This window comes from Humulus lupulus, chromosome 7 (genome assembly GCF_963169125.1).
Source record: "Humulus lupulus chromosome 7, drHumLupu1.1, whole genome shotgun sequence".
In the NCBI taxonomy this organism is placed as follows: Eukaryota; Viridiplantae; Streptophyta; class Magnoliopsida; order Rosales; family Cannabaceae; genus Humulus; species Humulus lupulus.
Window position 1 is genome coordinate 13,946,589 of NC_084799.1, and position 22,122 is coordinate 13,968,710.

Genomic DNA, 22,122 nt, shown 5'->3' on the forward strand with positions numbered 1-22,122 from the left:
CAATGACTATAGGGACCTTTCGAGGTTGACGTCCACCTATAGGGAAGGTACTCCCCCCGCCTCTTCTGAAGATGGGGGAATTTCATGGTCTCTGAGTTCGAGCTCGGAGGAGAGTTCCAGTTAGGTTCCTTCTATCATCATTTTTTATATCTACGCGATGCTGAATCACTTTATATACTTTTTCTTTTTGTTATGATTCACATTGTGGCGTGACTGTGTAGGCAAGATGGATTCCGACCTTGACAACATCCTCGAGAGTGGCGGTGCCAAGAGGAGCAAGCGTCCCAGGACGGGGTCGCGAAAGGTTGACCGGCCTGCCAAAGTCCCCAAGAGGACCGAGAAAACACCTCCTCTCCCGACTCCGCCTGTTACGAGCTCCATCGTGGCGCCGAATTTGCAGGTCGGTGCCTCCACCGTGGCGCCGACTTCACAGGTCGGTGCCTCCATTATGGCCAAGCCCCAACTTCCTGTAGTGGTCCAACCGACACTTGGTCCACCTCCCGGAAAGCCTTCTGCTTCTCGAACTCACAAGCTGTCAGTTTCTACTCACGCTGAGGAGTAAGTAATTGACAATGCGGCTGGATCCCATGGGTCTATGCTGGGCTCAGATGTTATGTCCCGAATCGACTAGAGCTTTAGCAGTTTCGACGCTCCTCAATGGCAATTTTTGAACAATGCTCGAGACTGCACTGCCCTCTATGAGAAGAGTATCGAGCTTGCCGCCGCGGTATTTTTTCTTCTACTTCTTAGTTATATTTATACAGTCTTGGTGTTAATGACGATTTTTTCTTTTGTCAGACTCTTGCTGTTACTGCCCAACTTAACTATAAGTTGAATAACGAGATCCATTCGAGAAAGTCTTATGCTCAGGAGGCGAAGGATCTTCAACTCAAAGCAAGTGATGACCTGAAGGCAGCAAATACAAAGCTTGAGGCAGGAGCCGAGGAGCTTAAGGCCAAGGCATCCAAGCTTGAGAAGCTGAATGCTAGGCTCGCGGAGCTCGAGAAAGAGAATGCCAAGCTCGTGGAGCTTGAGAAGGAGAACACTCGGCTCCAAGAGGCTAACAAAAAGCTCGAAGAGGACCAGGCGGCTACTTTTGATATAATTGAGGGTGAAAAGGCTCGCCTCCTTGCTGAGTATAAAGAGAAGAAGGACCAGGCGATTGATTTGGCCATGTACAGAATGTGGGCCAACAACGAAGACCTCGATATCAGCTTCCTAGGTCCTCATGAGGCGAAGCTTCTAGATAAGTGGAATACTCGGCTTGAGGCGGAAGAGGCTGCTTAGGAAGCCGCCTCCGAGGGTGCTCAGAAGGATAGTCATGCTATTCGTCCTGAGGGGTCCGGTGCTGCTGACGCTGAGAAGGCCAAGGAGGGTGCTTCTTCTTGAATCTGATTTCGGGGGAAATCTCATCTCGGGGCTGCGTCCCCTTATTTTTGTAATTACTTTAATTAATGCCCGTAGGGCTGATACAATTTTTTTATTTTTATTTTAATACATATGCTTTACATTTCTTGGTAAGAAATATTTTTCACATTTTATATTAATGAATCGTTTATGTTTATTTATTCATACAAACATAGTTTGGATTTAGGCTCAAGGCTCAACGCATTCATGCATCGTTTGCTCGAATTATCCGCTTCCGATCTCGTTATTTATCAAGGTCGGATATTACTTTAACCATGAACCCGAAAGTACTTGTATGGTGTGTAATACAAATGGTTTAGTTATATCCTATTGCTTAGTTACTTTTTCTCGTCCTCGGTTATTTCTCCGAGGTTATGAGTTTGAAACTATTTTTCCATAATATATTCCAGCCTCGATCTCGACTTATCTCGAAGAAGGTTCAGGTTCCAACTTATCGTCGATTAGTTTTAGCTGGTTTGCTCCAAACCTATTAAGGTTGTGTTTGGTTTGTAATCCATACACTTATATTTTTAACCTTGTTCGTATATTTGGTTGTATCCAAACATTTTTATCTTTTGATAATTTGGTTACATCCAAACTAACTAAACTCGCGCATCTGGTTACATCCAAACACTTGTATGTATTTTGTGCATGTGATTTTATTTTTCAAGCTGATGGTATATATACCAATGATGCCCCCTTAATATCCTATGAGTGTGACCATAGGTTATTAAATTAAGAGAGATTGCAAAAATAAAGAGAAATATAACATGTTGATCGAAATAGATCTTTATTTGATGGAGTTCAAAAGTAGACAAAGTAGTACAGATAAATAATCATGGTTACATACAGGCAACACTCTTCCTATACTATTGGTAGTAAGGTCTTAGGTGTTTGCCATTCCATGCTCGCGGTACCAGGCTCCCATCCAATCTCGCTAGCTTGTAAACACTAGGCCAGATGACTGACTCTATCTGGTATGGTCCTTCCCAATTTTGCCCAAGCACACCAGCTGCTGGATCTCGTGTTGCCAAAAATACGCGTCTCAACACCAGATCTCCCACGCCAAACTTTCGATCTCGAACCCTCTTGTTGAAATATCTGGTAGCTTGTTACTGGTAAGCAGCGTTCCTCAACTGAGCTTCGTTTCTTTTTTCTTTAATCATGTCTAAGGTTTCTTCGAGCTGAGTGTGGTTCGAGTTTTGGTCATAAATATGAGTTCGGATTGTAGGGATTTCGACCTCGATAGGCAACATTGCCTCGCAACCGTATGCTAGAGAGAACGGGGTATGCCCCGTTGATGTTCGAGCTGTGGTCCTATATCCCCATAGGACTTGGGGAAATTCTTTGGGCCATCGTCCCTTTGCTTCCTCCAACTTTTTCTTTAGTGAACTCTTGAGAGTTTTGTTTACAGCCTGCCATTCGCCTGAGGATGAGCTACTGACGAAAAACTCCTTATTATTCCATTCTTTTCACAAAAGTTGGTAAACAAGTCGCTATCAAACTGGGTTCCGTTGTCGGATACAATCTTCCTCGGCATCCCATATCGGCATACGATGTTTTTTACCACGAAGTCAAGGACCTTTTTGGAAGTTATTGTTGCCAATGGTTCAGCCTCCGTCCACTTCGTGAAGTAATCCACAGCGACGACAACATATTTCACACAACCCTTGCCAGTCGGGAGAGAGCCTATGAGGTCGATTCCCCATACCGCGAATGGCCATGGGGAAGTCAACATGGTTAGCTCGGATGGTGGAGCTCGAGGAATCATGGTGAATCTCTGGCATTTGTCGTATTTCTTCACGTACTCGAAAGAATCCGTTTTAATGGTAGGCCAGAAATATCCTTGGCGTATGATTTTCTTGGATAGGCTATGCCCCCCGGTGTGATCTCCGCAGAATCCTTCATGAATTTCTTCAATGATCTTCTTAGCTTCGAGTGGAGTTACACACCGAAGTAATGGCATGGAAAACCCCCTTCTGTACAGCTTTCCGTCCAAAATGGTGTAACGGGGAAGTTGATACATTAACTTTCGAGCCTGGTTCCGGTCTTTTGGAAGGACACTGGTCTCGAGATATTCAACTATCGGGGTCATCCAGGTAGGCTCGGACTCAATCATACACACGTCTTCCTCCTCTGGCTCGTTAATGCTAGGGGCCGAGAGGTGTTCTATGGGCACAACGTTTAGTTCATCATTCTCAGCGGAGGTGGCGAGCCGAGTTAAGGCATCTGCATTTGAATTCCGTTCTCGGGGAACCTGATCGATTGCATAAAATTTGAAATGTTCCAATGCGGACTTTGCCTTCTCTAAATAAGTTGCCATTCTCGTGCCACGAGCCTGGTATTCTCCCAAGATTTGATTAACCACGAGCTGAGAGTCGCTGTAGCAATGTATTGCTTTGGCTTTGAGCTCTTTGGCTATACGAAGTCCTGCCAGTAAAGCCTCGTATTTGGCCTCATTATTCGACGCCTTGAAGTCAAATCTTAAGGCAGAATGAAATCTACTCCCTGCGGGGGTAACCAAAATGACCCTTGCCCCCGATCCAATTTCATTAGATGAGCCATCGACGTAAAGTTTCCACAGCTCGTGGGCCGGGGTTATAACTTCATCATTAGTCATGCCAGTACATTCCATTATAAAGTCTGCCAATGCCTGTGCCCTAATGGTCGTCCTCGGGTGGTAGGTTCTCGAACTGTCCGAGTTCAATCGCCCATTTAAGAAGTCGACCATAAGCCTCTGGTTTAGACAAGACTTGCCTAAGTGGTTGATCAGTCAGCACATGGATGGGATGCGCCTGAAAGTAGGGTCGAAGTTTATGAGATGAATGAATTAAGCTGAGAGCCAGCTTCTCCATCAAGGGGTATCTCGATTCTGCCCCCAGTAACCTTTTACTGATGTAATAAACGGGTCTCTGTACCTTCTCTTCTTCTCACACGAGCACTGCACTTATCGCGTGTTCGGTGGTGGAAAGGTATAGGTACATTACTTCTCCCGTAACAGGTTTTGACAAGATGGGGGGTTCTGCGAGGTGCTTTTTAATCTCCTGGAAAGCCAGCTCGCACTCCTCCGTCCATTCAAATTTCTTACCTCCCCTCAAAAGGTTGAAAAACGGAAGACAACGGTCCGTAGATTTTGAAATGAACCTCCTTAGGGCCGCCATCCTGCCGGTAAAACTTTGGACATCCTTGTGTCTTCGAGGTGAGGGCATGTCAATCAGAGCCTGGATCTTGTCGGGGTTGGCTTCTATTCCACGAGCGTTCACGATAAAGCCCAGGAATTTTCCTAAAGATACTCCGAAAGTACACTTCTAGGGATTTAGTTTCATGTTATACTTTTGGAGCACGCCAAAGCACTCTTCGAGGTCATCAACATGGTTATTGTTAAGTTGAGACTTGACAAGCATGTCGTCAACATAAACTTCCATGTTGTTTCCTATCTGTTTTGAAAACATCATGTTCACGAGCCCCTGGTATGTGGCCCCAGCATTTTTGAGCCCGAATGTCATGACATTATAACAGTATAGCCCCTTATCTGTTATGAAGCTCGTATGTTCCTGGTCGGGGGCATGCATGGGAATTTGGTTATATCTAGAATAGGCATCCATGAACGACATCAGGCCATGCCCCGCCGTGGCATCCACGAGCTGGTCAATCCTTGGTAATGGAAAACAGTCTTTCGGGCAAGCTTTGTTGAGGTCCGAATAGCCAATACAGGTCTGCCACGTCCCATTAGGTTTTGGGACCAACACCAGATTGGCTACCCAGTCAGGGTAAAAGGCATCCCTAATGAATCGGTTTGCTTTTAACCTGTCAACCTCCTCCTTCAGTGCCTTCTTTCTGTCATCATCCAACTGTCTTCACTTTTGTTGCTTCGGAGGGAAGCTTTTGTCTATATTTAGCGTGTGGCTTGCTATATTCGGACTTATCCCTACCATGTCCGAATGTGACCATGCGAAGACATCCTGGTTTTTCTTCAAAAAGCAAATTAGTTGCTATTTTATCTCTTCCTAGAGGTGTTTTCCAACCTTTACCTTTTTCGAGGGATCGGTTTCCTCGAGCTGAATTTCTTCGAGCTCTTCTAAGGGTTCGAGGTCAGATTTCTTCTCAACTCTTGGATCGATCTCTTCATCAATCTCTAAGACCGTCCCGTATTTACTTTGAATAATGACGAGTGCTTGTGCGCTCGTTTGTTTCTTTCTTCTTAAGGAAATGCTGTAGCATTCTCTTCCAGCTAACTGATCTCCCTTCAATGTACCGACGCCGCTAGGGGTCGGGAACTTAAGGGCCAGATCCCTTACTGATGTGACTGCCCCCAGCCCAACCAGGGCGGGTCTCCCGAGCAGCACATTGTAGGCTGAAGGTAGATCCTCTACCACGAACTCCATCATCTCGGTTGCTGAGACCGGGTAGTCTCTCAAGGTTACGGGGAGCTCGATGGATCCCATGAAGGCGGTCCCTTCTCCTGAAAAGCCGTATAAAGTAGTCGCACACGCTTTCAGGTCGCGAAGGGAGAGTCCCATCTTTTCGAGGGTTGCTCTATAGAGAATGTTAACTGAGCTCCCATTGTCTATGAGAACTCGGTGGACCCTTTTATTTTCCAGCTGGAGAGTGATGACCAGCGGATCATGGTGAGGAAACTGAACGTGGGATGCGTCTTCCTCAGTGAAGGTTATTGGTTGGGATTCAATCCTCTGATTTTTTGGAGCTCTGGGTTCGGGTTCATAGGGAGACCCGTCCCCAGTCTTCAGCTCGTTAACGTATCTCTTTTGGGCATTTCTGCCCGTGCCTACAGGATGAGGCCGTCCCGAGATGGTTATCATGTCTTCTCCATCTATCGGTGGGGGCCTATCTTCTTCCCGAGCTCGGGAATTATTGTTTTGTGTGGGCTGCGACGCGGCTGCTTTCTGGCTCGCGGTCGCCTAATTAGTACTTTGGTTCTTGACATATTGTCTGAAGTAAGCCCTCGAGATCAATCCTTCGATCTTGTCTTTCAGCTGTCGACATTCATCGATAGTATGCCCGGTGTCTCTGTGAAATCGGCAATACTTGCTGGAGTCCCTCTTGGACTTCTGATTTCTCATTGGGTCCGGATGCCTAAAGAGGACCTGGTTTTCATTAGCCAGGTATATGTTCTCCTAAGACTTGTTGAGCTCGGTGTACACTCTGTACACGGAGAAATATCTCTCCCCCTTCTTTTTCTTTCCTCCTTCGGCCTCGAGGTTACTCCCTTCGTTCTTTTTTCTCTTGGAAGGGTTTTCCGCAGCGGGCTTTGAAGCTGGTGGGTCCGCTGACGTTGAGGCAGAGTTTACGTTTATCGTTGTAGTTGCGGGCTGGGAAGTCACATTAAGTGTCGACCTCGCTTCCTCTACATTGACAAACCTCTGTGCCCGCTTGTTAAACTCAGTTAGGGAACTCACAGGTTTCCTCTGCATGTCATCCCAGAGAGCACTCCCTGGCATAACTCCAGCTTGGACAGCCATTAGGTGACCGCTGTCATCCACGTTCCGAGCTCGGGAAACTTCCAAATTTAACCTTGTAAGGTAACTTTTTAATGTCTCACCTGACTGTTGCCGAACATTAGTTAGGGTTGACGCCTCAGGTCTAACCCCCATCATGGCTCTGAACTGCTTCTTGAAGTCTTTAGACAGCTGCTCCCAATAAGTTATTGAGTGTCTCTTATATTTTTCGAACCAGCTTTTGGCTGGTCCTGTCAATGATGCTGGAAATAACATGCATCTGAGCACGTAACCCACATTACTGGCTTTCATTATGGGGTTGAACGTACTCAAATGGCTATATGGGTCGGTCTTTCCCTCAAACGTTGGGACGTGAGGGATCCGAAACCCTTGGGGAAATGGAGTGTTGGAAATATGGGGAGCAAACGGTTCAAGCTCCTCATGAGAATCTTCATATTGATCCTGACCTTGCTCATTTTTCAAAAGCCTAAAGGCCTTTTCCAACTGATCAATTCTTTCCTGGACTAGGTCGGCGAGGGGTACTGTCTGGAATCGGTTGTCGTCGATCACAATTCCAGGCTCGCGCCTCCGTAGGGGATCTTTACGCCTATTCAAGCGATCCCTCAGGTCCGGGTTTATCGGGTTAACATTACCCCGACTTTGATTCAAATGTTCTTGTAGGTCGAAGCGATTCCTGCGGCCCCCAGTATTCTTACGACCTCGATCATGCATTCTGACCGATCTGGTATCTCCAGAGTCGTCACTAGTAAAACTTGTACCATGGTTATTTCGAGATGGGTCTTTTCCATGCCGCTTCGTTTCCGTCGTGCGAGACCGAGATGTTTGACTCCTTTCAGATAGGGCACCTCTCCGCTCCTGAAAAGTTCCCCTGTTTCCTTGTCTCCTCTCCGCACGCCTTTCGTCCTGATCTCGAACTGGTTGAGTATTCCTGCGAGGAGGTGAAGGATATCTTATAGGCGATGGAGGGAACCGTATGGGTGACGGTGGCTGCCACCCACTTCGCGGCCTAGATTGTCCGGAGTTTGCCCGAGATGGGTTGGTTGCATTTGCTGCGCTCCCAGGGACTTGAGTTCGAACCTCTGCAGGGGCTCGGTTGTTCTCAGTTCCCGTAGGTACTTCCACAGGTGGATTAACCGGGGCCCTAGCCCGGGTACTTCTTTTGGGGCCTAGGGGGAGCGGATGGCTCTGCTGGTGTCGGAGGTTGTGCCGGCCTTTTTGTGGCAGCATTCTTTCGCGGACGCCCACGGGGCCTGCGGGGAGGGACATGCACGTCCCTAGGAGGAGGAGCTTGGTTTTCACGCGGAGGCGGGGGCTGAGCCATCTGCGCCTCTGCGGCTATCCTCGCTAACTCCTCATTTCTCTTGTTGGCTTCTGCCAACTGCTGTTTCAACTGCCGGTTCTCAAGTTCCACAATGGGAACATATCGCTCAGGATTGTAATACATATCCTCATCTCTTGGTGGAGCGGGTGGTCCCCGAGAATCGGAGGATCCACTTATTTCTTCAACATCTGGGTTTTCCATCGGCTGTTTCCCAGGACGTCTTGGATAATTTTCTTCAGGAACATTCTGATTATTATCGGCCATAACTTGTTCAGGGACTGAATACTTAAGGCTCTCAATGAAAGCACCAAACTGTTGACGCCGTTTTTCGTCAACAGTGACATGAGAGCACGAAAACAATAATCAGTTATGGCCAATAAAAATATGATAATACAAACGAGATTTTTTACGTGGTTCAGCAGTTAAATCTGCCTAGTCCACGAGTCTTTGTTATTAAACTTAAGATGATCTCTGAAAATTCTTCAAGGATGAATTCTCCAGAGTTTCTCTCAAGATCACAAAAATTCGGTCCTTTACAATGGTGCATGACCTCTCTATTTATAGAGAAGATTTCAGAATACTATCCCACATATTTCGGGAAGTTATTCTGTATATGCAAATAAATTTAATGGCATTCAAAGCCTGTAATCCTATATACAAGGAAACGTCCCCTGAAGATCAAGGGGCGTATAACTGAACAATTAATATCCCTTGATTATAGGGGATATATAGCAATCAATGTAGACCGCGTCTCTCATTGATGATTCACTAAGATATTCAAAGTTATTATCTTATATCGCCAAGGCCCTATTCACCCAGGTCTCTTATTGACTTTCGAGCTATAGCATCTTCCCGAGATCACATGACTTCGAGCTCATACTTGTGTCAGGCTCGGAGTCCCTGATCCGAGGCCCTCCTGAGAACAGACGTACTTCGGTGTCTGTCTTTCGAGCTCGTGAGGATCTCGAGGCTACCATCTTCGAAGTCGTCTCTGCTTCGCAGGGTTGATGCCTAGGCTGCGGACACGTTCCAAACATTACGAGTCCATTCATTGCGAATCCAGCTTTCGAGATCACAATCCTAATGGCTCGAAATCTGGGTGTAACATTAATGTATAGTTAAAAATAATCTATATATTCAACATGAATATATAGATCATAGGAGATGAGGGAGCAATAGGATATTAATTTGTAATTGCCCCTTTTATGCTTTCAAATCTCAATATTATATACTTATGTAAAGTTGCATGCATGCAATTTATAATCCCAAAGTTGTTAAAAAAAATTATAATCCCAAAGTTGTTAAAAAAAATTATAACCTCATTTTGTAAAGAATTATTAAAATTAAGTTAGAGTGCAAAATGATTTTAAAAAACTGTCCATTTTGCCAAAAGACTATTATAAAATATCATTATTATAATAATATTTAATATAAAGCTATATATATAATAATTATATTAATATAAATTCAAATGTTATAAAATATCATTATTATAATAATATATAATATAAAATTAGATATTTAATAATTACATTTATATAAATTTAGAAGTTATAAAATATTATTATGATAATATTATATAATCCTAATTTTTTACTAATTATATTAATATGAATTCAAATATTATAAAATATTATTATTATCATAATATTTAAAACAAAATTAGAAATTTAATACTTATATTAATATAAATTTAAATATTATAAAATATCATTATAATAATAATATATAATACATAATCTTAATTTTTATTAAAAAAATTATCATTTATGTTGAAAAAATTATCATATTATATATATATTTAAAAAATATTATAAATAATGTTTTTGTTTAATAAATAAAACTAAGCAAACATGTGTTGCACGTTGTTTGTATCTAGTATATATATAGATACTAGATACATACAACGACCAATGTACGTTTGCTTAGTTTTATTTATAGAATTTATTAATTTTGTATCATTGTCATATAAATTTCAAATAAATAAACAATATTATATAGAATGACATAAACATATTAAAATAAAATTAAACCAAAACATTGTTTATGATTTTAAAATATATATATATAATATGTTAACCTTTTTAAATATAAATGATAATTTTTTTAATAAAAATTAACATTAGGTATTATATATTATTGTTATAATGATATTTTTATAATATTGAAATTTATATTAATTTAAGTATTAAATATCTAGTCTTGTATTAAAAATTATTATAATAATAATATTTTATAACATTTAAATTTATATTAATATAATTATTAAATATTTCATTTTGTATTACACATTATTATAATTATAATATTTTATAACATTTGAATTTGAATTTGAATTTATATTAATATAATTAATAAATATATATTTCTATTAGTTTTAAAGGTATATTCCGTAAAATATTTAGAATATTCCGTTAAAACTAACAAAAAAATATCTAAAACAAAAAAATTTCGTTATCTACACACTTTTATATAGAAGATATATATATATCTACACACACAACAAGAAATAAAGTTATTAGCGGCGGAATGGTTCGCTGCTAATAAGTGTTGGATCCGCCGCTGATAACCCGCTGCCAATTGTTGGTCGCTAATAAGGGATATTAGCGGCGGATTGACACACGAAATATTTAACCTGACTCGCAAGATGATGGTAAGGATTTGGTGGGTCTTGACCACCACCATCTCCACCGTGATAGGTTGCTATATCAGCTGAGATTATAATTCACTTTAAAATTTATTAGTTAGTAATTAGCATCAAATTAAATTAGAAGTATATCACATTCAACTCGTATTAATATTAATTACAAAAAACTTTATTATATTTCAATATATAGTTCTGTTACACAAATAGAAAAACTAAACAGAGTAATCACTATAATTTCCATCAGTAATCGGAGACACATTTTCATTTTCACAAATCTCAACTAGCAATTCATCCTCTGCATATGCGACTTCCTCATGTTCTGGCATATCACATTCGTAGTCACCCACTTCATTAGCCCCAACATATGCAGCAGGTTGATCATATTGCATAATCAACTCTTCGAGGTCCACAGTCAACACAAAATTTGATGAGCTTGTTTCATGTACAACATCAATAGCATCATTAACCTCATCAAAATTGTCCTTAATATCCCAAATTTGTCGATGAAACAACTGAGAAATCCATCTGGGTATTGTCAAGCAACTTCCAAAACTAAACCAAAGCATAACACTCAAAGAAATATCATAACTCAAAAGAGTTCATTACAACAAATGTCTACACATGATATCCGATAATAGTCTTAAATATCTCAGGCCAATGATTCATCAACAAACATTCAGAATATTGAGGATTTGATATCAACATAAATCATAAAAAAATATCTCTGAGCTACCAAGCCAATAGTCCGAAATTCCTAAAACCACCAAGCCTAATCCGAAAAAATAAGCCACCAAGACCAATCACACACTATAGTCACTGCCGTGGCCCATGGAGAAGAGTAGTTGGCCATCAATATATATATATATATATATATATATATATATGTATATATTAATATATTTATATATGACAGAGTCACAAAACCAACACAATTTTAAATCATATTCCCCATTGCACATGATATTCCCAATTAAACAAGCAATCCAAAAACGGATACAAGTCCCAAGCAAGAAACCAACATTCACATTTAAATTATATAAATAAAAAAAAACAATAGAGAATTAAAAGCAAACTACACATAACTCACTAATCCAAAATACAGCAAAGAAAGACGAGAGGGAAACGATTATATATTTATATGTGAGGATTTGTGAGGGTGAACCTCAATAACTCACTAACCCGATATGCAATCTGTGGCTTTGAACCTCAATAACCAAATTGAAAAAAAACATTTCAAATACAAACATTTGGATATGCAATCTGTAGATTGTTCATAAACTTCCAAAAAAAATGAAAAATAAAATAAAAACATCTGCAGATTGTGAAAAATTGTATTTCGGAAATAGCTACCGCACCTGCTAGCTCCCAAAGCCCATTACCAGCAACTTCTCCAGCTGTGCATCCCAATTGCAAAAGAAAATACAAAAACAAAAAAGTGCTTCTGTGGAATGGAAGAGACGCTGCGCAAACGGTGTGCAATGGAAGGTCTGTAGTTTTCCTTCGGAGAAGAAAGGGGTTGTGCCAATTTTTAACTTCTTCATAAGTATTAGCAGCGGCCCCACTGCTATTATTAGTTTACTGCTGCTACTAATGGTTTCTACCCACCTCAAATACTATTAGCGGCGGATAATGCGCTTCTAATAAAAGTAATTATCTCCGTCGCTAATAAAACTTAAAAAAATTTCTCAGGCTTTTTATTACGTATATTAGCGGCAGACTATCTGTCGCTAATAGTGGTAAGTCCGCTACTAATATATATTTTTATTTTTTTTAAAATACTCGTACATTATTAGCGGCATACCACCTAGTCCGCCGCTAATAGCCTATACAATATAGGTGGACTGAGCCCGCCACTAATACTCACGCCGCAAATGACTGTAATTGTTGTAGTGATATATACACATGCACACACATATCTATATAATCACAAATTGAATAAAAGAAATATATTTTTGCATAAAGAAGATGAGAAATAATGTTATTAGTCAATATTATATACTAATATAAAATTATACAATTTATGCTAATAAAATTCACAAAATAAAGATTTTGATAAGTTTATATCTTTTTACATGAATGGTACTATTTGTACATGTACACTTGTACATGAATGGTAATATATTGCTAATCAACGTTACATTGTAACATTTGTGTATAATTTTTTTTTTGAAGAGTACAAAGAGATACAAAAGCATTTACCTATTATAATTAACCAAAAAATAAAAAATCCAAAGAAAAAAGAGAGCTTTTCATCTGCTTCTCCCATTATTATTAGTGCAACCAAATTAAATTTAAGTTCACAATCATCAAAGATCTATCGATTTGAATATATTGATGGGTAGACAGAGAGAAATAAGCGAGGAGATTTAGGGCAAGGGTCCAAGTCCCATTTTCACACTAGTTCATGAACTATAAATTATTTAATTAATGTGATAATTAAACATAATTTGTAGATCAGTTATACTTATATATTCACTACTAAAAAAGCGAGCCCTAAAAAAGTTTTTAGATCTCGCGCACCATTTGAGAGCCTTAAAAAGTCGCGAGTCCTAAAAAAATTTAAATTTCATTTTTAAAAAATTAATTGGTAGCCAAAGCTCTGCTGGAGCTCTGACGTTGATGGCGGCGCCACCAACCCACAGTGGTGGTTCGGGAAAACGATGACTGGGCATCAAAGCCCAAGTCTCGGTAGCATCAGGGTGGTTCTTCTTGGAAAGGCCTAGAATGGCTAGATTTGCACTATGATTTCTCATACCTCCATGGATTCCAGCGAATGTCGACTTCCAATTCCAATGGCCGTTGAGTTCAATCCTTTAGTGAGTTTTGATGTCCAAAACGTAAGGAATGCAATGATGGTGGTCGTTTGGGTCGGGGTGGCTTGAGGCGGTCGTAAAACACTTGGAAGTGTTTGGGAAACTTAGCACCATTGCGACTTCGAATGGCTCCAGGCGGCAGAGGGCGCGGCGTGTGGGGCTTGGCTCGCGGGGGTTGAAGGTCAGCAACCACCACTTATATTATACACTTAAATTTTCTATTCAGGTTTTTTAGGACTCATTTTTAGGACACTCATTGCGAGTCCTAAAATATGTTTTTTAAGGACTATCAATGACCAGTGTCCTAAAAAGTACATGAACTTTTGTTAAAATAAAATTCAAAACTTTTAGGACACATCAGTTTTAGGGCTCATACTACGTGTCCTAATTTATTTTTTAAAAAACTCTCAATGAGTGTTCTAAAAAGTTCAGAAACTGTGTTTAGAGGGCTCACATCTAAGTGACTAGTATTATTTCACAAGAATCACTACTAGTCCATTAATGAATTAATAGTTTAATATAATTGATATTATAAGTAATAACTATAGCTAGCAAGCTAGCTATGAATACCAAATAATAAATCAAAATAATGTTCATATATAGAGACTAGTCATTGCTGGGAGTCCCCGGCCGTTAATAATCGATCCATCTTTTTCAGAAACAGTAGTGAGAAAATGAAAATAAAATAATCATTAAAAAAAAAAGATTGATCATCACGCTCGTATATACGTCTTACATGCCCTTCTATATATATAGTCATAAATCCACATACGTTCGGCCACCAAAGATTTCTAAGGCAGCAAGCATATTATATATATATATATATATATATTATAGCAGAGATATAGATATCGAGAGATTAAAATCATTAACATTATATATATTTATATAAAGAAAGAAAGAAAGAAAAAAATTATAAGTGTTATGGATATGATGAGGAGTAGTACTTTCCATTTCATCTTCTGGGCACTCACTGTTTTGGGTTGGGCAACTCACATTGCATGCGCATTCGATCCCAGTCCTCTTCAGGACTTTTGCGTAGCAATTGATGATCCCAAAGATACGTGTACGTTTTCTGCATATATACATTTTTTCTGATTATTCTCCAAAATATATATATATATATATTTGTTAGAGAACTAACTTATAATTCACGTTTTAAAATTTAAAGTTGTAAACAAACTTATTTATGTATTTATTTTTATTATAGATTTTTTAATTATTATATAAAATTTAAATAAATAAACAATATCATATAAATAAATAAAAGATATTTAATATAATGTATGACATAAATATATTAAAAAAATTAAAGTAAAATATTGTCTATAATTTTAATAAATATTGGTTCACTTTTTAAAAATAAAAATAATAGAATAAATTATATCAGTTCTATAGTATATATAAATATTTATATCAATAATATATATATATGACATCTAAACACAACATTGACATAGATATATATTTACATGGCTACATGACACCATATATATAAATTACAATAATATTTAAAAAAAAATTAATAATAGAATAAAATAAGAATAGAAAAAGTCATAGTGTAGAGTAGTATATGTACATGCATCAACTATTTTTGGTTTCTAATATATCTCACTATGTCATTTGGTGAATTTGATGAAGAAAAATAGATATAATCACTTGATAAAAAAAAAAAACTATCACACAAATTTGTAAGATAAAAAAATGATACGCATGACTTTATTATTTCTAAATAAATATGATTTAATTATTTAAATTATCATAAAATATCCTATTTTAATTAATTATTTGATTTATTTTTGTTTAAGTTTATGTATGTTGTAGTTTTTTAATTTGGCAATGACAACAAGAGATTATATATTATATGGTTAATATAATATTAATATTATACTTGTAATTTAGATTTAAGTTTGTGCTAGTTTTTTTTAAAAGAAGTTTGTTGCTACTTAATAGTAGATTATATATATTATATGTTTAATATGATATTATTCTAATAATTCATCAACTTTAAATTTAAGTTTAATTAAATTTTATATAAGTTATAAAACATATAATTTTATTATTTTTAAATAATTATTATTGTAAAATATCTTATTTTTATATATTTTTAATTATTTATATATTTAATTTTATTTAAGTTTAAGTAATATTTACAATCTAACGTTAAATATAAGAATAATCTGTTAAAGTTAATAATAAGAATAAAAGACCGTTAAAATTAAGAATTTCTGTTTTTTTACACACTTTTTATATAGAAGAGATATTCTCTCATCACTTAATTAACCACTAATATGTTTTTTATAAAATAAAAACCACTCATATGTTTGTATGTTATAAGGTCCAAAAATTATATAGCTATTATTTATAGTAATATTACACATTATTATTAACAAAGTAAATTATAGTATACAAAATTGTTTATTCAAATTTGCTCATATATGACTCAATTCCACTAGATAATTTTTATGATATGATTTGATTAATATTAACATATATTAAAAAATTAATCCAAAAACAGCCTAATAAATACATTTATTATTTATTATACAATAATTTACTCTCATGTATAATTTTAGAAATTTTGGATAGTTTTAGCTATATTTTATCATGAAGAATTATATTATTGACAGATTATCAACTCTCTAATATTATATTTTTTTTGAAGGACACTAATATATTTTTACTTATTCTAATAAAACTACATTGATAAGTACTATAGATATATATATTAAAGAATATATATGAAAGTTAGATTAACATTTTTTTTTATATATTGTTTGAATTAATATTTAAAAAGTATTCGTGAACGGGAGATTCTGCAAGAAGCCGGAGCTGGTAAAAGCAGACGACTTTTTCTTCTCAGGAATCAACATTCCGGCAAACACAGACAACGCTGTCGGGTCCAACGTCACGAACGTGTTCGTTGAAACCCTACCGGGGCTCAACACTCTGGGAGTATCCATAGCACGTATCGACTACGCCCCGTACGGAACGAACCCACCTCACACTCACCCTCGGGCCTCGGAGATTCTGTTCGTTGCGGAGGGAACACTCTACGCGGGGTTCGTTTCGTCGAACATAGACGGAACCAAGGTTCTCCACAAGGGAGACGTCTTTGTGTTCCCCATCGGAATGATTCATTTCCAGTACAACATCGGAAAGACTCCAGCCGTAGCCTTCGCCAGCTTGGGGAGCCAGAATGCCGGAATCATTACCATTGCTGACACTGTTTGGATCCGCCCCTCCCATTAAGCCTGATGTTCTTGCTAAGGCATTCATGTTGGACAAGGATGTGGTTAAGGATCTACAGAAGCGATTTGGGGCTTGACATATATCGTCCTAAATTATTTATGATCGAGCAAGCATAATTAAATTAATCGTACTGTACGTTGCCATGCAAATAATAAATACGACCAATATATATAGTCGTAATACTAAATAAATAAAAACAATGGTATTCTTCTTCTTCTATTTTTATCAATATATATCTATATATATATATACTAGATACAAACAAAACAACGTGAGGTTTGTTCAGTTTTATTTATAAAATTTATTATTTATTTTTATTAAATTTATATTAATGTCATATAAATTTTAAATAAATATTTTATTTTAATTAAATAATTTATTTATTTTTGTTTAAGTTTATTTTTGTTCTAGTTTTTGAATTTGAAAGTCACAAACAAGAGATTATATATTATATGTTTAATGTAATATTAAATATTATACGTGAATTTTAAATTTAAGTTTCGTACTAGTTTTTTTTTTAAAAAAACAATTTGTTGCTATTAACCGAGATTTTCGGCAACTATATTAATATCTATTATCTATATGATAAGTATAATGAAAGCAGAGGATTAATACGGGGTTTTTACGTGGTTGGGGCATTAACTAGCCTTAGTCCATGAGTCTGTATTATTAGAGCTTGAAGAACCTTTTACAATGGAGTTTCCCTCTATATTTTGACAGAGTTACTGTATATTTTTTTTTGTGAAGAGAGACTCCTTTCACAGTGTTCTGTAGCTTATATTTATAGGCTTATGGGAACACCGGGTCTGGGCCGGGTACGACCCGGACCCGTAAAAGATAGGGATATTCCTGGCCTTTCTAGTGGAGGTCCAATACAAAAGGTACAAAATACATGAATTCCAAACCAGCTAAGGCCCAACAGGTTGACCTTAGAGCTACATCTCGCCCGACAAAACAGTGCTTTTGGTCTGGACACTTCGAGTTACGAGGCAGATTCAGGAGACAAGATCAGTCAGAGTACTTGACAGCGTAGACCTGAAACAACGGCGTGCAATCCCGAGGTGTCCTTTTCTACAGGTGAAAAGTGGGGACGACGCCCACGCGGAGTGAGGCGGCTTCAGGGTCCTGGACGCTTGACCCCTTCAACCGGGGGTGAGGTGATCCGGGTCTGTTTACCTTTGTTCCGCTTCGTTTACCACATGCCCGGACCGTATCAGGGTCTGGGACCTGGACACGTAGGCCGCGGGGGTCCGAACGCTCTGTACATCGCCCGGACTATTATCCCGGAGGACGGACCCGGAGGGACATGCCGGACCCCTCTAATGGGCCCAAACATGCATCCCTGGTCCATATCCCTCCCCTTGGACGTTCTCCGTACCAAGAGGCCTTGGGCCGGGCCCGCATGCTCACATGGCCTCTGACAATGGGCCTGGACGAAGGCCTTGAGCCCATGCAGGAAATGGGGATAACAGTTGCTAAGTCAATGTAGATTATATTATATGTTTAATATGATATTATTATAATAAGTAAGTTTAAGTTTAATTTAAATTATATTTAAGTTAGAAAATGTTAGCTTTTATTATTTTTAAATAATTATTATTGTAAAATATCTAAAAAATATCATATTTTAATTTGTTTAATTATCTATTATTTTAAAATAATTATCATTGTAAAATATTTCAAAATTATAGTATTTTAATTTTTTTAATTATCTATTATTTTAAAATAATTATCATTGTAAAATATCTCAAAAATATCTTATTTTAATTTTTTTAATTATTTATTTTATTTAAGTTTAAGTGTTTACAAACTACTATTAAATATAAGAATATTCCGTTAAATATAAGAATATTCTGTTAAAGTTAACATTAAAAAAAATAAAAAACCGTTAAAACCATGAATTTCTGTTATCTACACACTTATTATATAGAAGAGATATACATGACAATTCTTCAACAGCGGCTTCACTTGAAGCCCTATTGGTGGGGCTCTCAGCGTTTCTTGACCCGTGAATAATTTTCGGCGCGATTTTTTTTATGGCCGGATATATTGTAGCTATTCAAAGTTTTGTGAAAATTTGGAGATGTTCTAAATAGCTACAATATACACGGTCATAAAAAAAATTGCGCCGAAAACTGTGCACGGGTTGTAAACACTGAGAGCCCTACCGGTAGGGCTTAAAGTGAAGCCCATATAGGAGAATTCTCCTATATATATATATGTACTATGCACATTTTTTATTTATAAAATTTGTATAATTATCATATAAATTTCAAATAAATAAAAATTGCATATACATATTAAAAAGTAATTAAACCAAAACATTGTTTATTTCATTTTTGTTATATGCACATTATATTTTTATACAATGTAGTATTATTTAATATGAATATATATTTATATTAGTTAGAGTAAGTAATAAAAAAATGTATTATTTTTAAATATAAATGATAGAAATTTTAATAAAAATTAAGATTATGTATTATATATGATTATAATAATGATGTTTAATAATATTTGATTTTATATTATTATAATTAATAAACATATATTTTTAATTAATTTTAAAAATATATTATGTTAAATATTTAAAATATTCTCTTAAAATTAACAATTAAAATCGTTAAAACATGGAAAAAAAACCACTATATATTAAGTTGGAATTTTAAACTAAGACCTATAAAGATAACTTATGTGGCAGTTCTAGAGAATGAATACGATAATGCAGTTCTAGTGTAGCAATTATATGCAGAGAAAATTTGGACATATGATGGAAAGAAGTCCTCAATACATTAAATTGAATCGAATCACTACTACAATCACAACGAATCAAAGGTAAATTACACGCACAAAAACAGCTCCATGCATGCAATTCACAATACATGAGTGTAAAATAAAGAACTAATACGTACAAAAAAAAATCAAATAGCTAATAAAATGACTAAAAAGATATATCATAAAATGGGATGGGATGGGAGGATTCCAAGCATCATCGCAGTCTTGAGCAAATCTCAACTATGTTGGCACTTACTCAAACCACCAATCATGTGCATAACCCCCCACCACTTATAATTCATTCATAAAAAACTTAAATTGTAAGAGTTGATACAAGAGTCAATAATGAATCAAAGTATCTAGCTATCAAAGCAAACACAAGAACAAAAAAACTTAGACATTCGTCTTCCACACAGTGGTACGACCAGCACCATCCCCAGTAAAAACCAGTCCTCCGGGACCCTTTTGAATTGTCCTCACTTCTTGTATTGTAAGGAATCTGCCCTTCTCTTCAAAACTTGGCAGCGTATACAGACGAACAGAGTTGTCATTACAAGAGCAAAGCAAAATATTTTGGTCAGCTTCTGCATCAGTCTTCTTAGGGAGTGTTATCCCATTAAGTGCAAGAACACCCTGAAACAGAGAAATATATGTTTTGGTTAATAAATCATATATTTTTGATGATGATGGTGGTGCACAGTCATAGCATATTAGATTAACATACATGCCCTTCCTTATGCGTATAGTTTTCCTCTATTTGGCCTCCTTGAGAGGTAGCCCAAATTTTGACAGTGCCATCCAATGAACATGACAATAAATAGTATCCCCAAAACACAAGCGACATCACCCCATCTGAATGCCCCTTCAAAGTGGCCACACATTGTAAATTCTCATCCCACACCTGGAATAGAAATAACATAATTGTAATGTAAGTAAGAAAGGGACAATATATAAGTGACTCTTGTTAAAATCAAGATAACATAACATAGTCTATTCAATAATATTTTATACCTTGATTGAACTGTCTAGAGAACCTGAAAATAGTCTGTTTCCACCATAACATAAACAGACTACTGCACCTTCATGTGTCACGGACGATGGGACACTAACAGGAATAAAAGGATTAGCTTCTTCAGAGGAAGCTTTCCATGCTAAGATCTGCCCACTCTGGGTACCAGCAAACAAAGTACCATTCACAAAAGTCATAGAGTTGACTTGACCCACAGGCCCCTCGAGAGTGAATGCGAATTCAGGTCCATTATTGTTCTGGGTGTTCCAAACCTTGATAAGATTTGGCAGACCAATGAAAAGCCAAGGCCCCTCATTTATCAAACAACCAATTGGGGCTCCAAAATTGATGATACGGGTAGTTTGACCGGTGTGGCAATCCCAAACGCATAGGGTACCATCGTAGCTGCTTGAGTAGAGTTTATCTCCAGATTCCGAATTAGGGAGCGCAAGCCCAGTCACCGCCTGTCATATCATATCATGTACTACTAGCGTCTCATCTCATCCGGAAGATCATAAAAAAAAACAGAGTAACAAACAAAAACAGAACCAGAAAAATCAACCTGAAACAAAACCAAAACCAATATCAGATAATCTGTAAACCAAATAGGGAAAACTTGGTTGCATTAGATTATATAGTCTTTTTTTTTATGACCCTTATTGTCATATTTATATTTTGTTTGGAACGAATCTTAACACTCGAATTCTTGGCAACAATAATGCAAGTTCAAATAGGAAATTCAAAATAAAAGTTTGGAAAGAAAGAAAGAAAGAAAGAAATGGCAATAGTAGAGTACCTTATTGTGACCTTGGAGATTGGCGAGGTGGGAGTAAAGATCACCACGGAACCAAGAATGCAGAAACTTGCACCGATCACCTCGCACACACCTTCCTTCTGCCCAGAATTTGCACACTTTTTCTATTGAACCAGGACGAACGAAAACTCTGTCTCCTTCCTAGAACACCCATCTCTCTCTCTCTTGCTTTCTTGCTCTCTTTCTCTTTCTCTCTCTCTCTTGCTCTCTTTCTCTGTTTTCTTTCTCTAATCTCACCTCTATTTATACATAAAATACTTTTTTTAACAAATTTTGAAAGATACTTTTAGGGGCATTTGGTAAGTAGAGTTCAAAATTTTCATTTGCTGGGAAAGCTTAACAAGGTCATTTGATTGTCTGGGAAGCTACATTACTGTGTTTGGTTGTGTACTGAAATCATGTCCTGATTTCTGGGAATATTAGTTTTATGTGTTTGGTTTATGCACTGGAATGTTACCTTGATTTTTAATGATATTTGATTTTTTTATGTTTTGTTAGACAAAATAATTAAATTTATAAAATTTGTACAAAATTAATAATAGATATAATAGTAAGATTAAATTTTATTTTTACAATATTATAAAATACATTATTTAATCTAATGATA

General features: G+C 36.9%; 1 protein-coding gene and 1 pseudogene across 1 annotated transcript; one reads left to right on the plus strand and one right to left on the minus strand.

Annotated features, from left to right (window-relative positions):
• Window positions 1-14,589: 14,589 nt before the first annotated feature.
• Window positions 14,590-17,023, plus strand: LOC133791399 (germin-like protein subfamily 1 member 15; annotated as a pseudogene).
• Window positions 17,024-19,869: 2,846 nt separating this feature from the next.
• Window positions 19,870-21,695, minus strand: LOC133789472 (zinc finger CCCH domain-containing protein 48-like). The gene is made up of 4 exons (XM_062227323.1): window positions 21,498-21,695; window positions 20,704-21,263; window positions 20,417-20,593; window positions 19,870-20,325 (listed from the first exon to the last, which is right to left on the minus strand). The coding sequence occupies exons 2-4, from the start codon at window positions 20,896-20,898 to the stop codon at window positions 20,086-20,088; spliced, it is 612 nt and encodes a 203-aa protein (XP_062083307.1). The 5' UTR covers window positions 20,899-21,263; window positions 21,498-21,695; the 3' UTR covers window positions 19,870-20,085.
• Between the last annotated feature and the right edge of the window lie 427 nt (window positions 21,696-22,122).